This window comes from Lithobates pipiens, unplaced genomic scaffold (assembly GCF_037356315.1).
Source record: "Lithobates pipiens isolate NorthernLeopardFrog02 unplaced genomic scaffold, aLitPip1_a1.2 Scaffold_13, whole genome shotgun sequence".
Classification (NCBI taxonomy): domain Eukaryota; kingdom Metazoa; phylum Chordata; class Amphibia; order Anura; family Ranidae; genus Lithobates; species Lithobates pipiens.
In genome coordinates, this window is record NW_027507718.1 from 307,970,780 (window position 1) to 307,988,946 (window position 18,167).

Below are 18,167 nucleotides of genomic sequence, written 5' to 3' on the forward strand. Positions count from 1 at the left end.
TGCAGAGGACAAAAAATACATACATCCCTTTTGCAGGTACACAGCAGCGCCATTAGTTGTTAATGGCTTCCGTACCACAACATACAGTAATGTGGGAAAAACACGAGGCAACGCATGTGCACTGCCACATCACATAAGTGTGAACCAAGCCTAATGAGCTCTCCCAGTTCTTTTTTAGGGACTACAGAATGATTTTTCTTTGTTGAGTAGGTGGTTCTGAGTAGTTTGGCAAGGTAGCACTCAACAGTGCTGACAACTCTGAAACAGAAACACATCACACAAATTACTGTATAAGCCCACAACAGGGATTATGAGCAGACTGCATTTATGATAGATCAGCGGGTATTTTTCTGTACTTGCAGAGTTTTTAAAAGGATTAATCATGAGACAGGGTGCATGCATTGTAGAGATGCATATATATTTTTTTTTTTGCCTTGACATACACTAATTCAATTGTTATAACATTCTTACTTATCTTTTAAGGGTGTTCTAAGCAAAGCTGTAAACTGGAGAGAGCTGGAGAAACAGTACTTTACACAGACGGTATATGAGGATGAGATCTTGCACTTGCTTGAATATTGTGGGGTATGTAAGCAATCTGAACACTTCCTCAGGTGCATCACAGTGAAAAGCGGTCTTGCCTAAAGGAAAACTACAAATAGCAATGACATACATTATTTAGAATGAATTTAGGTAATGTTATAGCCAGTTGTAATACTATTCCTGTATATATTGATGAAACTGCGTATATTCTGTTTGTAACTGAGGTGTACACTTAAGTGTCAAGAAGTACATATTTATATTCAGTGTAGAGTGAATATATGGGCTCTACCATTACCTGCATTTTTTTTTTTTTTTAACCTCTCCTTCTTTGTACATCATGCCTGTCCTTGCACTGGATCTAGAAGATCACAACTCATAGCAAATTTGCAAGATTTTCCCAAAATGGAACCTATGCTGGTTGTATCTTGCCCAGGAGTCATGTGGAAGATGCTTTTAACACCCCAATAGTCAAAAAAATATGTGGCCACATTATCTTTTTATTAAATATTTTATAACTTCTACTGAACAAAATCAATAAAGACCAATACAGGGGACATGGTGCATACTGTGATTATACCGGTGCAGAGTTAATAAAATAAAATAAAACAATAAGCCAGGAGGCCCAATCACACATGACCACCTCCCCTCTAATCATGGAGCTCACTCTTTTACGTTAAAGTAGTTGTAAAGGTGTGTGTGTGTGTGTATGTATATATGTGTATATATATATATATATATATATATATATATATATATATATATATATATATATATATATATATTAATATAATTTTTTATTATTAAAATGAATAAACATGTTCTACTTACCTGCTCTGTGTAATAGTATTAGTATTATACAGAGAGGACTGAACCTCCTCTTCTGGGGTACCTGATGATGCCTACTGCACTCCTCTCCTTTGAGGGAACCCATAGCAAGCCGCTTGCTATGAAGGCACTCACGTGGGCTTGGTCCTGAGCTCAACTTAGTTTCTTTTCTTGAAACATAATTAAAACACCATGGTACACAAAATTTCATTAGAACCCAATTTTACCCCTACTTAATCTATAAAAGATAGACCTTAGTAATGCACAAATGTGTTAATAAACGCATCAAGTGACCTCTACTGAGGGATAGACATGCTCTTACATGGATGTTTGGAGACAACCTGACAAACTCAAAACAGTTTCCAGACGTGAAAAGGAATTACATGGATGACTTCTGTTTTTACTTCATTTCCTCTTCTGCCTTGGCCCCTGCTTCCCCCCCCCCCCCCCCCCCCCGCTACCTGTGTGTGTCCCAGAAGAAGACGGAGCCATTCAGAAAGCGCCGTGTGACTCAGGCATGGACAGTTCGAAACCAGCTGTGGAGCCTGAAGGCCATTTTTCCTTAGTTGCAATGGAGGCGCCTTCACCCGAGCCAATGGGGCTGACATCGCAGGCTCCATGGACAGGTAAGTGTCCTTATTAAAAGTCAGCAGCTACAGTATTTGTAGCTGCTGACTTTACAAAAAAAAAACATTTTTGAGGGTAGAACTCCGCTTTAAATTTTTTGCTACAGGTAAGCCTATAATAAGGCCTACCTGTAGCTACCCTGGATATCTCCTAAACTTGAACGGTTTAGGAGATATCCCCTGTATTTGCATGTGCCGACGTCATCGGGAACATGCGCATTGAAGCAATGCCACGTACGATTGCTTTCAGTTTACCAACACCTTTACCTTTATGTGACGTCATTGAGGCTCCGGCCAATCACAATGCCGGAGCCCGTGACACCTGGAAGTAACTCCGGGAGCGATGTCGCCGGCCGGAGCGGTGAAAGAGGACCGATGCGGGGGCTTCGATCTAAGGTAATTAATACATAATGAGTTAGTATGCTACGCATCCTAGCTCATTATGCCTTTGTCTTGCAGGTTTTTTTTTTGAGGAGGGGGGGGTTTTCAACTACTTTTAAGGTAACCTGTAGTACTCTGGAAAACCTTTGTTATATATATATATATAGATAGTAAAAACAAAGTTAATATAAAAGGGTTAAGAATTTTATAAAACTTTCAAAAAGCTAAAGTAACATTGACCCAAACCTATTAAAACATTTTTTATCAAAAAAGTTGCTAGAACTGATATGTATGTGGATTAAGTCACAAGCCTTTAATCTGCACAAAGCAAAATACAGTGTAAGAATGATGTTGCAATGTATCTATAAATGAAGCTGAAAACACTGCTTAAAGGCTTTACGTACATAAGAAAACACTGCTACACTGCTGCCGAGTCTGAGTGTACCTGACTGTCATTGACACAGCAGGGAGGAAGTCTTGAGCACATGCAGTATGGTTAAAGTGTGTATATGTGTGTGTGTGTGTGTGTGTGTGTGTGTGTATATAATAAATAAATATATATATTTAGAGATAGAATTAGCATCTCCTGTGCACAGCCCTCTTCAGATCACTCCACAGATTTTCAATTCAGGTCTGGGCTCTGGCTGGGTCATTCCGAAATTTTAATCTTCTGGTGAAGCCATTCCTTTGTTGATTTGGATGTATGCTTTGGGTCGTTGTCATGCTGAAAGACGAAGTTCCTCTTCACGTTCAGCTTTCTAGCAGAAGAAGCCTGAAGGTTTTGTGCCAATATTGACTGGTATTTGGAACTGTTGCTAATACCCTCAACCTTGTCTAAGGCCCCTGTTCCACCTGAAGGAAAACAGCCCCAAAGCATGATGCTGCCACCACCTTGCTTCACTGTGGGTATGATGTTCTTTTGGTGATGTGCAGTGTTGTTTTCGCGCCAAACATCTTTTGGAATTATGGCCAAAAAGTTCAACCTTTGTTTTAGCAGACCATAAAACATTTTCCCACATGCTTTTTGGAGACTTCAGATGTGTTTTTGCAAAATGTAGCTGGGCTTAGATGTTTGTCTTCCTAAGAAAGAGGCTTCCATCTTTCCTCTCTACCCCATAGCCCAGACATATGAAGAATATGGGAGATTATTGTCACATGTATCACACAGCCAGTACTTGTCACCCTTTCTGACCTTCTTCTCGTCTTTTCATCATTTTTGGAGGGCCATCCAGTTCCTGGTAATATCACTGTTGTGCCATATTTTCTCCACTTGATGACGACGGTCTTCACTGTGTTCCATGGTGGTCTATCTAATGCTTTGGAAATTCTTTTGTACTCTTCTCCTGACTGATACTTGATCACTCTGATGCTATGGAAGCTCTCTGCAGACCATGGCTTTTGTTGCAGGATGCAACTAAGAAAATGTCAGGAAAGACCTACTAGAACAGCTGAACTTTATTTGGGGTTAATCAGAGGCACTTTAAATGATGGCAGGTGTGTACTGACTCCTATTTAACATGAGTTTGAACGTGATTGCTTAATTCTGAACACAGTTACATCCCCAGTTATAATAGGGTGTGCACATTTATGCAAGCACATTACCTTTATTTCCAAAAAAAACTGATTTCAGTTTGTTGTTCAATTGAGTTGTATAGTTTATAGGTCACATTAAATGTGCAAAAAGTTCTAAAATTATTTATCTTTGTCTCATATATACATATATATATTTTTTATGTATACTTTGTATGCCCAATATTTTTAACTAGTTCAATTTGTTATCTATATTATGTATGTTCCTTTGGTTCTTACAATTACTTCTTCATTTTAGGCAGATTCATTCAAAATGGGGCAAGACTTTGTGAAAAACTCCCCAAAAAGTGTTGACAGTCTGACCCATTTAAAACTAGCTGCCAGCCTTTTCCACCTGAACCGCACCCGGAAGCCATTATCTCCTGATTCTATTCAAACAGCAAGTAGCGGCAACAATAGCTTTATGTTCCAAGGTCACTCTAAATTGTCATATATTAGACAAGCAATTACTGCTGGAGTCAGCAATCCCCAAAAGAGAGAAGACACAAAGAAGAATGAAGCTCTGCAAAGGGAGTCCTGGTTATTTATGAAGGGCGTCATGGATGAGTGCACACATGTAGGAAACTTCTCAGGTATTTACTGAGCCCTCTTACGTTGTCCTGAAAATTCTCACTTTCCTTCCCTGTCCTTTCCTGGACCCAAATGTAACTAATGCCATGTACACATGGTTGAACTTTCCGGCAGAAAAAGTCAGCTTTCTTTTCATTCGTTATTCCGATCGTGTGTATGCCTTATCTGCCTTTTTTTTTTTTTTTTTTTATTCTGAAGGACCTAGAAATAGAACATGTTTTAAATCTTTCCGACGGAATCAATTCCTATCGGGAAAACCATTTATCTGTATGCTGTTTAGACGGACCAAAAAGGACGCATGTGCAGCTATGGGCTACTGGTTATTGAACGTCCTTTTTCTAGTCCCGTTGTACGTGTTGTACGTCACCGCATTCTAGACGATCAGACTTTGGTGTGATCATGTGTAGGCAAGACCGTTTCAGTGGAACTCCATTGGAAAAACCGCCAGAGTTTATTCTGACGGAAAAAACGGTCGTGTGTACATGGCATTAGGGTCATTTTCATTTACCACAGACATACATGCAACAGCATGGTCAATTAGCTTACCGTTAACATGCATGCGTAGTTCATTTTTTTTATTTTTTTTAATAAACGTTAAAGGAACTTTGACCCTTTGACTTTTACCCAACTGGCTAATTTATAGCACTACGTAAAATAAATATATTAAAACACCACCATGAAAATACTCACAAACATAAAATAAATAATATTTTTCACATTTATGCTTATAAGTTATATTTTTGCTGTGGAGTCAGTTGGTACTTATGAGTTGAAGGAAAGAATACAACAAAAGGTCAAACTAATATTTTTCTTCTTTGGCACTACTGAACATAAGTTATCTGTGTGTTGGAGAATATCATTCTAGCTATCCACAAGGTGCCTAATGGTAAACAGACCTCTGGGGTAATTTCAGGTTCATAAACTGGCTCCTACCCTACCCAGTTACTCCAAGTGCCTGGGCTTGTATTTAGGATTTGAAAAACACCCCAGGGACCTGGACCCTGTACGCTGAAGGCTTCAACTACCAGTGATACATGGGCTAGAAGAATTTTTGATACATGATTGACAGCGATCACATAAAATTTCACATAGAGGGGCAACATGATAGCAGGGGCAGTAAAGGGTTTACAACAGGCTCTCCTTTTCTCTGCACAAGCACTGCAACAGAATAAGGTTTAGCAATGGTCTTTTTAAGTCCAATGTTTTACTTTAATCCCTATATCTACCTGGAGTTTAATTGTAAATTCAAAACGGATGTCTGTAGAAGTCCACGCTAACACTAAAATCCCTGCACCTACAGACATCCATGATCTAACACTAACCTATCTAACCCTGTAAAGAAGAAATCCGTATACTTTTTCTGAAGCCGATGCGACCCGATCACACACTAAGCTGTCAGCTGTGACTTCGCTGTGGAGGCAGGTGCAGAGAGGGCAGCCGACAACGGAAGCCCCATAGTAACTCTATGGGTGACGTCACTCCCCATTCAGTCAGCTGTGTCCTCTGCAGAGCTTCCGCTGCTGGAGACCGGATCGGATCAGCCTCAAAAAAGGTAAGTATATGTTGCACATATGCTGAAAGTATGGTCAATACATCCAATGTATATGGGCCGGGTGAAACCAGAAGTGTTTTTATTGAAAAGTTTCTGCACTGACACAAACACATGACCTTCAGACTGATAGACCGGGTAGCAACTGCTATTCCGTTCCCACCAGAAACAGAGGTCAGTCTTTTTGGTTCCCCCTGCTATTAGCAATGGTTTCATTAGAATGTGCTCTGTCATTCAGGCTTTTCACTCTATGCTGCCATCTACTGGTGATTTAATAGAAATGCCATGAGTTTTACTTTATTTTACTTTTTTTTTTTAATTTTATGTTGTCCACGACATATGCAGATTTTAGTATAAGAACCATTCCTTTCCCCATCTCACAATAATGACAGGGAGCCAAGGTTAAAGCGGAGGTCCGCCAAAAAAAAAAAAAAAAAAAAAAAATATATATATATATATATATATATATATATATATATATATATATATATATATAAAATTAAAAGCCAGCAGCTAGAAATACTGCAGCTGCTGACTTTGTATATATGGGCACTTATCTGTCTAGGAAGCCCACGATGTTGGCAGCTGAAGTCGATCTTCCTGTTGGCTCTCGGCTGCTGCCACCGCCATCATCTTTAATGGAATCAGGAAGTGAAGCCATGCTGGTTCGTACCATATTGGCCCCATAAAGGATGAGGAAGGGCATCGGGTTACAAAGGATGGGAAGATGGCAAAGTTATTGAATTTATTCTTCTCCTCAGTTTTCACGAGGGGATCGGGGGGGCTTCAGTAACTCAAAACTAAGTCAAAACTGCAGTGTTTATCCTCATGACACATCACAGGAAGCACCTCCATGGCTAACAGAGGACAAATTTAGACTTGGGAAACTTTAATCACCCGGGCCAGATAGCTTACACCCGAGGGTACATAGAGAACTCAGTCAAGTAATTGCCAGACCATTGTCCCTAATTTTTACTGACAGTCTACTGACTGAAATGGTACCAGCTGATTGGAGAAAAGCCAATGTAGCACCAATATTTAAAAAGGGCCCAAAATACATCCCTGGGAATTGCAGACCAGTTAGCCTAACATCAATAGTACGTAAACTCTTGAGGGGCTGATAAGAGAATATATACAAGATTTTAGTAATGAGAACAGTATCATTAGCAGTAATCAGCATGGATTCATGAAGAATCGTTCTTGCCAGACCAATCTACTAACCTTCTATGAGGAGGTGAGTTGCCAGCTAGATAAATGAAGGCCCGTAGATGTGGTGTATCTGGATTTTGTGAAAGCATTTGACACAGTTCCCCATAAACGCTTACTGTACAAAATAAGGTCCATTGGCATGGACCATAAGGGTGAGTACATGGATTGAAAACTGGCTACAAGGGTGAGTTCAGAGGGTGGTGATAAATGGGGAGTACTCGGAATGGTCAGGGGTGGGTAATGGGATCCCCCAGGGTTCTGTGCTGGGACCAATCCTATTTAATTTGTTCATAAACGACCTGGAGGATAGGGTAAACAGTTCAATCTCTGTACTTTTGGACAATGCTAAGCTAAGCAGGGCAATAACTTCTCAGCTGGCTGTGGAAACCTTGCAAAAATATCTGAACAAACTACATGGCAAATGAGGTTCAATGTAGAAAAATATAAAATAATGCATTTGGGTGGCAAAAATATGAATGCAATCTAAACACTAGGGGGAGAACCTCTGGGGGGAATCTAGGATGGAAAAGGACCTGAGGGTCCTAGTAGATGATAGTAATGGCATGCAATGCCAAGCTGCTGCTAACAAAGCAAACAGAATATTGGCATGCATTAAAAAAGGGGATCAACTCCAGAGATAAAACAATAATTCTCCCGCTCTACAAGACTCGTCTGGCCGCACCTGGAATATGCTGTCCAGTTCTGGGCACCAGTCCTCAGGAAGGATGTACTGGAAATGGAGCGAGTACAAAGAAGGGTAACAAAGCTAATAAAGGGTCTGGAGGATATTAGTTCTGAAGAAAAGGTTGCGAGTACTGAACTTATTCTCTCCGGAGAAGAGACGCTTGAGAGGGGATGTGATTTCATCATACAAATACCATACTGGTGACCCCACAATAGGGATAAAACTTTTTTGCAAAAGGGAGTTTAACAAGACTCATGGCAACTTATTAAAATTCGAAGAAAAGAGGTTTAACCTTAAGCTATGTAGAGGATCCTTTACTGTAAGAGTGGCAAGGATGTGGAATTCCCTTCCACAGGTGGTGGTCTCAGCGAGGTGCATTGATAGTTTCAAGAAACTATTAGATAAGCACCTGAACAACCGCAACATACAGGGATATGCAATGTAATACTGACATATAATCACACACATAGGTTGGACTTGTGTCTTTTTTCAACCTCACCTAATATGTAATATACAAATATATTCTAAATATACAAACTCACGCTGATGGTGTAGCAAATGATAGTGTAAGAAAATATATCAAAACATGAAATAAAGTGAAAATTAAATATCAAGTGCAGCTGCTGTACACAATGTGCTAATCACTTGACCAAATATAATAAAAATATGAATTACAGAGCTAGCAAACACAACATTAGTGAAAATGAAAACAATTCATTAGAAAGGTAAAAGTCCATATAAATTGACTGATGTGCTCCAATCCAACAAAAGTGCTCTCCAGAGTTTTTGATGATGCCCTGTGGGAGGGTGAAAGGCGTAGATGTAATTTCTGGTTCCTATTGATGTCACTTCCGGTATCGTGGAATGCACGCCAGGAATGGTATTTTTGTACTCACAGATCCCATGTTTTTTATGCCTGGTTTTATCTTGCTTCTTGTAAGTATTCATTTTTATGTGCAATAAATCCTTTACCAAAGTGGTACTTCACTATCAGTCCCTTCCTTTCAATTTGAGTACCTTTCATCCTGGCTGAGTATCCTTAATAAGGGAGGTTTACGTGATCAGATGTGTCAAGCTGCCATTACTGGCCACCACTATTAAGCCTGAAGTGACCCCTAGACTGAGAAGCTGGGGGTCCATTCTATCCGATGAGTGGGGACACAGGAGGGGCTGTTGTGGTACACCTTGAAAACTCTGAAGCACTTTTGCACTTTTGTTGGACTGGAGCACATCAGTCACTTTATACTTGCTTCGGAGGCCTTAATAAATTGGCATGTCTCAATGAGATCACCGACTGTCAGGTAAATCAGGTGCCCACTGATTTCATCTTGCAACTTTTCTATCTCCATCTGTGTATGATTCCCATGCAGAAACGTTTAATACCTTAATCTTCTCTCAGCTTCGCCATGGACAGTGTAACTGCTCTTTTCCACTTCCATGACCGTTTTGCGTTTTCTTCACCAGGTCCCACGTTGGTGCCAATTTTGTTGCGCATATGCTGAAAGTATGGTCAATAATTCCAATGTGCCAAGGGAGCGGGCCGAGTGAAGCCAGAAGTGTTTTTATTGAAAAGTTTCTACAATGACCCAAACACATGACCTTCAGACTGATGGAACGGGTAGCAACTGCTTTTCTGTTCCTACATAAAAATAATACACATCTATTATAATAACATTCTCATATATAAAGGAATAACCTCCTCATAGAAACTAATAAACAATTGCACATGTGCTGATATGTTTTTAATCATACAACAGCGACAGCAGCTTTTACTGATCACAGGGTTGTGAATTAAACCAATTTCACCCTGTTTATAGCCTTAAATATGCTCCTTCTTACCTGCAATGACACAAACGCATGACCTTCAGACTGGTAGACTGGGTAGCAACTGCTATTTCGTTCCGACCAGAAACAAAGGTCAGTTTTTTTGGTTCCCCTGCTATTAGCAGTGGTTTCATTAGAATGTGCTCTATGTCACTCAGGCTTTTCACTCTATGCTGCCATCTACTGTTGATGTAATAGAAATGCTACGAGTTTTACTCTGTCCATGACCGAACTAAAATCCTTTTTATGGGGCACCTGATTTTGACATCCCTTACATGTATCGATTTCTTCTTTACAGGGCTAGATAGGTTAGTGTTAGATCGTGAGTGTCTGTAGATGCAGGGATATTAGTGTTAGGGTGGAGTTGTACTTTAAAAATCCATACAGAAAAAAATCATCAAATGCAACTAGTTCAAGTGTGCAAATTTGTCTTCCTGTGAGATTACTATACTCTCCTGTATGATAGAATACTAACTAGTTGAGGGAGGCCAAGTACAAAGTAAACAGTCATGCTTGGCTTCAATGCTGTACTTGTGATGAAGTCATAAGTTGGCAGCTGCTTCTTAAAGCTAAACTCCAGGCACAAGAACTTTCATTTAAACATGTTCCCTATTAGCCAGAAAGGATATAAATAAGCTTTGCACCAAGTGTTTTTCCAGACCCAAACATTACCTTTAAAAGGTACCTGTGATGTAATCACCAAGCCAGGAGCCAGCAAGTGTATTCCAATTTTGTATTTAGCTGTTTGCAGCTTTAATCTAAAATGGGTAAATCGTGTTTTTTTTTAATTTTGTTTTGTTTGTTGTTTGTTTACTTTTTCATGTGCTTTAATCCTGAGATTCTGGTAAAAAATAATACATTATTTTGCCTTACTTAGTTCCGGTGGACCCCAGTTTAATTATAGTTGTGCAAGCCAAGGAAGATGCATATATCCCAAGGGTTGGTGTACGCAGCCTTCAAGAAATCTGGCCTGGTTGTGAGGTTCGATATATAGAAGGCGGCCATGTCAGTGCCTACCTCTTCAAACAAGGGCTTTTCAGGTATTCATGTTGAACATGGTGAACATCTTTTTTGGTTTCCTAATGTTTTTATCTCATGCAACTTGGCCAATGCACTATAGTGGCTTATGAGCAATTTACTATTTTTCCTTTCGTCTTTTTAATGACAAGGGGGAAAACTGTCCATCAAGCAGTGTTAATTTTGTAGACTAAAACATTTTTCGTAGACTAAATAAATACTATTTTAGTCTACTAAAATAGGAACTAAAACTAAAATGGCATTTTAGTCAAGAGTATGAACAAAACTAATTTGAAATTTGACATCAAAATAAACACTTCTCTATAGTGCATGTTCAAACCATAATACCATAAATGATAACATACTGGATTTTTTACTCCAGCAGTATAAAATGAGTTTGGAAATCATAGAGAAATGCTTAAATAATGCATTGCAATTTAACTACACCCATTAGATTTTAGACAACTAAAATGTACTGGAGATTTTAGTCAACTAAAATGTAGGACATTTAAGTTGACTAAAATTTACTGGAGATTTAGTCGTTTAAATACGAATAAAACTAAAACAATTGCAGAAGACTAAAATGCCATTTTAGCCAAAAGACTAAGACTAAAACTAAATCAAAATTTGCTGCCAAAATTAACACTGCTATCAAGTTGGAGCATCAGATTCTGAAGGGTAGTTGTCAAATTGTGGGGAAGGATCAACAGGTTTAAAGCCACACTAAAGCTGGCAATAGATGGATTATTCCTTTTTTGTTTTTTGATCAGCCACCCAGCTGTGCTATAGTATTCTGGCAGCAGGACTCTTCCACTGCCAGAATACACCAATCAGCAGCTGCAAGCGCTGATTAAGGGAAATATATCCACAGTCCCGTTTGCAAGGAATTGGTCACTAGGAGTAGGCAAGTCGTTTTTATTAAGGTGTAGCCTGCCTACGCTGACCAAGAAGGATGAACTTATATTACAATGAACTGAAGAGTTCATCTTAAAGTGGTTCTTAAGCTTCTGTTCTTTTAATTAAAATAACAAACGTGTTCTACTTACCTGCTCTTTGCAATGGTTTTGAACAGACTAGTCCCGATCCTCCTCTTCCCTGGTACCCTACTGCCACTTCTGGCCCCTCACCCACTCGTTCATGCTTGCTTCCAAGTTTGTGTCTATGGGAGTTAAACGTTATGTTAGCTCAGTCCCCCCCCCCCGTTCCCTGTGTCTCAGCCTATAAGGAGGACGACACCTTGGAGAGTCATTGCTCTTGTGCACATCGCTGCATCATGCTCAAGCTCCGGTAAGTAAAGGGGAGGCTGCGGTAGAGGCTACACACTGAAGGTTTTTTCACCTTCATGTATTGAATGCATGAAGGTAAGAAACCTTCATTCTTTACAACCACCTTAACCTATACAGTATAGTTTAACTTACATATTTCATGGTTTTATTATATTCGTTTAATTTGTGTGTTAGCTTACTGGTTTATTATTCAGCTGTAAGCAAGAAGAGTTATGACATTAGTAACCATGGAATTATTAATAGACACATGAAAATTTTTTGTTTGCTGATCCTTAACCACTTCCCACCCGGCCAATGCATATATACGGCCGGGTGGGAGCCGTCTACTCCTGATAGGCCGTTCAGGAACGTCCTTCAGAAGTAGCGGGATCGCGCGCGCGCGCGTGCCCGCGCAGCGGCGTGATCCCGATGTGCTCGTGTCACACGGACACGGCACATCTCAGATCGGCAGGAGGGCTCTGTGATTGGCCCTTCTGATCACATGACGGCCGTGTCCAATCACGGCCGTCATGTGATGTAAACAAACAGCCGGTTGCTAGGCAATCGGCTCTCCTCTCCTCACACGGAAGTCATCGCTGAGGAGAGGAGAGCAGAACGCTGCAGCCGGCTGATCAGTGAGTATGAGCTGTTGTTTACAGCTTTTTACTCACTGATCATCAGTCTAGTGTCAACACACCACACAGTACAAACACAGTCCCCACATATGTCCCCAAAACATACATGTCCCAAAATAATAAAAACACATGTCCCCAATAATAAAAACATGTCCCCCACATATGTCCCACTAAAATCACATGTCCCAATGATTATCTGCACACATATGTACGTGATCACCTGCACACATATGTACATGATCATTTGCGTACATATGTCCCTGATCACACAAACCAATTATTATACACTTAACGGAATTTTTTTTACCAAAAACATGTAGCAGAATACATTTTGGCTTAAATTTATGACAAAATTTGATTTTATTGGATTTCTTTTCAAATAGAAAAAAGAAAATATTGTTTTTTTTCCAAATTTCCGCTTTTTTTGCGCTTATATCGCAAAAAATAAAAAACGGAGTCGTGAATAAATAACACCAAAATAAAGCTCTATTTATGCAAACAAAATGATAACCATTTCATTTGGGTACAGTGTAGCATGACCGCGCAATTGTTATTGAAAGCGCTAGAGCGATGAAAGCTGAAAATTGGGCTGGGAAGGAAGGGGGTGAAAGTGCCCTGTATTGTAGTGGTTAAAGAAATTTCTCAGTAATATAGTCAGCGTACTTTCAGACACACAGATATGAACTGTGTAATTTCAGTGGCCTTGCACAGCTCAAGTGTAGTGACTTTTGACTCTCTCCCAACTCCCCCATGCCAAAAGCAATTTGGAATAGCAGTTTGGTTGATGCTCTTTAACCACTTGATTTACACAATATTTTAATAATATTCCTACAAATGGGTCTCTGTGCCAAAGGGAATGTTGTCCTTCATTGCACATGTGTTAGCTAGCAAAAATATGCTGCTAGCTCTCAGACTTGGCTGACCGCTCCAGAGACAGATTATCAACCAAACATCCAGAAAAACACGATATAAATGTTAATAAATTGAGTTGCAGTTCAGTGAGTAAAATAAGTATTTGATCCCCAAACAAAATATAACTTAGTACTTGGTGGAGAAACCCTTGTTAGCAAGCACAGATGTAAGACATTGTTTGTAGATGGTTACCAGGTTTGCACACATCTCAGGAGGGATTTTGGTCCACTCTTCTTTACAGATATTCTCCTAAAGGTGTCTTGGCTGTTGCTTGGCAACTCGGAGTTTCAGCTCCTTCAATACATTTTCTTAAGGATTAAGGTCTGGAGACTGGCTAGGCAATGTCATGACCTTAATTTGCTTCTTCTTTAGCCACTCCTTTATTGCCCTGGTGGTATGTTTTGGGTCATTGTCATGTTGGAAGACATATCAACGACCCATCTTCAGTGTTCTGGCTGAGGGAAGAAGGTTCTCATCCAAGATTTTACAATACATGGCCCTATCTATTGGCCCCGCAATGCGACAAAGTCAACCTGTAACTTTAGCAGGGAAATGGCCCCAAAGCATAATGAACCTCTGTGCTTGACTGTAGGGATGCTGTTCTTAGGTTCATAGTCAGCATTTTTCTTCCACCAAACAGCCAGTCGAGTAAATGCCAGAGAGCTCAATTTTGGTCTCATCTGACCACAGCACTTTCTCCCAATCCTTCTCTGAATCATTTAGATGTTCATTGGCAAACTTCAGATGGGCCTGTACATGTGCCTTTTTAAAGAGGGGGACCTTGAGTTCGCCGCAGGATTTCAGTCCATATATTGTGTTACTAATGATTTGTTTGGTGACTGTGGTCCCAACTGCCTTGAGATCATTCACAATCTCCTCTGGTGTAGTTCTGGGCTGATCCCTCACTTACCCCATGAGGCAAAATCTTGCATGGTGCACTAGACCGAGGGCTACTGATGGTTATTTTGCGAATAATTGCTGCAAAAGTTGTCTCCTTCTCACCAAGCTTCTTGCTGATGGTCTTGTAGCCCATTCTAGCCTTGTGCAGGTCTACGATCTTTTCCCTGACGTTCTTTGACAGCTCTTTGATCTTACCCATGATGGTGAGGTTTGAATGGAAGAAAGATTCTGTGGACAGGTGTCTTTTATACACACAATGAGTTGTTGTCAGGAGAACCTTCTTAAATTGACAGGACTAATCTGTGTACCACATGAACACATATTGTAGCCAGTATGTGGGGGCCAGAATTATTGTTGTTTGGTAGGGTATAAAATACTTATTTTACTCACTAAACTGCAACTCCATTTATAACATTTGTATCATGTGTTTTTTCTGGATTTTTGGTTGATATTTTGTCCCTTTTTAAATACACCTATGATAACAGTTATAGGCCCTTCATTTCTTTGTAAGTGGGCAAACTTAAAAAAATCTGCAGGAGATCAATTAATAATTTCCCCCACTGTACCATGAGCTTTAAATATAGCAATTATTAGCTTGAAAATAACAATTATTAGCAAGGGTTCCCTGAGGTCAGAATGTTTTTCAAGGGTTCCTTTGAGAAAGGCTGCTCTATGGTAAGGCTAGGTTTCCACTAGTGCAACTTTTCATACCCCATGATTTCCAATGAGTACCATTCATATCTGTGCGACTTCAAGATGCAGCGACTTCAAAGTAGTCCCTTCACTAGTTTGGTCCCACTTTGATGCGACTCGAGGTCCACAGACCTCAACAATACACAGGCATTGCTTCAAGTCGTGGCAAAAAATTGCGCGACTTTGGGGACGCAATAGTGGAAACAATGCCTAATTCACCATTACCAGCTCCCGGGCCATGGGCTTTGGAAATTATTTGGGAGCAGCACAAGGCCATATGTAGAGAAATTATAAGTAATGGCTGTGTCTATTCATGTACTGTATGTATGCTTAGACTTTCAATGTGTATATGTATCCAGTGTTTCAGCATCATTTGCTGGATATGTCTGCCTAGAGGAGGGACCTCAGTTTAGAAACCTTGGCAGAATGTTGTGTCTATGGGACAGGAGGGAATGGGGAATCTCTAGAAAGTCACAGATAGCAAAAGAAAAATACCTGACAGTGCTTTTAACCAGCCGATGTTCTATGCATAACTAGTTTATTTTTTTGCTGTAGATACTTTTATCTGTTGTGGCTATAGTTCATGTTCATTCTCTTTTCTTTCTAGGCAAGCCATCTATGATGCCTTTAATCGGTTTCTTCTGAAGTATCCTATGTGAATATGTGTGTGGACTTTCTTTGGTGTGTTCACGTTCATTCCGTCCTTAAGAGATTGCTTTACTAATTGTACTAAGCACATTTCCAGAGCTGAAGGGAAAGTATCCCCACAGTCTCCAGTATGGTGCTGCTTATCTTACCATTACAGAGGAAAACGCAGAGTAGCGGCCTCTGCAATGCTCTTTATGCATATTGAGGGACATGTGGAAATTTTTCTACTGACAGTAATTTTTTTCCTTATTTGAGGAAGTGATTAGTTTCTTGATGGGAAAGAGTTTTCAAATTACGATTTAGAACTTTTTTTTTTTTTTCTCCTTGAAAATATTATGTTTGAAGACGTGAAATGCTTTGAAGATTTGTACTTTAATAATTTTTAGCATTTTCTACCTATTTTTTAACAACTTTCAGTGTTTAATGATTTAAAATGATATAAGATCAAATGTAACAGTTTTGTACTGTAAATTAATTGAATGTAAATTATTTGCTTGTCAGGAGGATACTTCATACCAATATCATGTTAACACGCCTTTGTTTACTGAATAATGGAGTACCTAATTTTGATGAATAATAAATGTGTATGTCTGGTAATATATCTTTTATAAAGTTAGACTGTGTGATTGCTATCCATTGAGTTGTGTCTGATTTTAGGCGATTCTAAGGACCAGCTAATTCCACAATTTCCTGATCTTGTGCTGCTTCTTTAAGGCTCGGTTCACACTGCTGCAACATGGTGTCCAACTTATGAGGCCTCAAGTCGCATGACCTGTCAAACTCAGTGTTTTCTTATGAGAGCCATCATAAATGATAACACACAAGTCGCTCCAACTTTAGAAAAGGTTTCTGTACTACTTTGGTCTGACAAGTGCAACTTCGGCCCTTGTACAGGCTCCTAAATAGCATCCAAGTCGGATCGAAGTCACAGGGCCGTCGCAACAGTGTGAACCAAGCCTTAGTTGTTTCATGCTCTGGCTGGTGTCAACTTTTATGGTGTCCAACCATCACGTGCTCATTATTGGCCTGGCTGCCTACCAAGCGTAATTGCTTTCTCCAGTGCCTACCAGTCCTTTTATTAACGCATCAGTTTTTTCCTTTTTTTTAAAAAAGAATATCTGTCACAAAATTGAACACCTGATTCAGAAACCTGTGCTAGAAGTATTAAAGAATTTGTTAAACCAACATTTCATATTCATATTTGATATATGCTGGCTGTACCATATACTTGTATGAAAAGTATCCTGTTCTCTTTGTATTGCCACTACACTCTTCCCAGCAAACTATGCAATGAAAAATAGGTATATTTAATTCACATATATTGTAATTCATGTTTAAGCTGACCAACTGCATCAAAGTAACCCCTCTTCCGGCCAGTCCTACACTGCCGTGCCACTGCAAATGCTATGGTGGACACGATGCCAACATGGGGCATAAAGACCCAAGGTGGGGGAGAGCAACTAGGTTTAGATCTGACTTGCTTTACAAAAGAGAAAAGATATACCTGTGCGCAAATCCCAATAGCTTGTACATGTATTTGAACTATCGGGTGTTAAACTACCAATTCTGGATGGACCCTGTGCACACTGCTATACCCTTCGCAGCAAACTATGCAATGAAAAACATGTATATTTAGTTTGCATATATTGCAATATATGTTTAAGCTGAGCAACTGCATCAAAGTAATTGCTTCTTTTGTGGGAAATCCATGGTGTTTCTGCCAGTCCCTCTGCTTTCCTATTAAAAACTGGCTGCGCTAGGCATGAGAGCACAGCATGGTCAGTTTTATTTCCTCCAATGATTACACTTCTATGCCCATCTAGCCATTCCCTGAGAGGTTCAGTGTGCTTCTGTTTCTTCAGCCTCCTCTCTATAAGCTCCTTTATGCACTTGAGAACAGAGGGTATTTGATCACTTATAAAAAAGGAAAAAAAAAAGGTATTTATAATCTTTATTTATATTTGTGTGTATCTGTATATATAATACATGGGGGCGTGGCTTGGCGCGCAGCGTGGATGGACGCTGAATAGGAGAGCTCCGGTGTGCCAGGGGATCGATCGCTGAAAACAGCCTTACAACGGGATGAATATGCCCAACCACAATAAGAAGGGACCCCACAATCATTCCCTGAGGTCATCTGGAACCCCCAAGAGCAAACAGTCAGCGCACAGCCTCAACAAATACCGCTACAGCGGCGAACACAGCGGATCCAAGATAGCGCCGACATACAGAGCGGCTGGGAGAGAAGACAGGGAGGATGATGAAATATCCCTACCAGCGTCGGAAGACTCCAGC

The 18,167-nt window shown here is 39.9% G+C and overlaps 1 protein-coding gene across 1 annotated transcript in view; it reads left to right on the plus strand.

Moving 5' to 3' along the window:
- ABHD18 (abhydrolase domain containing 18) overlaps window positions 1-16,504 on the plus strand; it is a 54,672-nt gene extending 38,168 nt beyond the window's left edge. Inside the window, exons 10-13 of the mRNA XM_077476889.1 lie at window positions 484-585; window positions 4,204-4,537; window positions 10,680-10,842; window positions 15,832-16,504. Coding sequence (XP_077333015.1) covers window positions 484-585; window positions 4,204-4,537; window positions 10,680-10,842; window positions 15,832-15,883 — 651 coding nt within the window. The 3' untranslated portion in view covers window positions 15,884-16,504. The remainder of the gene's footprint in view (window positions 1-483; window positions 586-4,203; window positions 4,538-10,679; window positions 10,843-15,831) is intronic.
- Window positions 16,505-18,167: the final 1,663 nt, after the last annotated feature.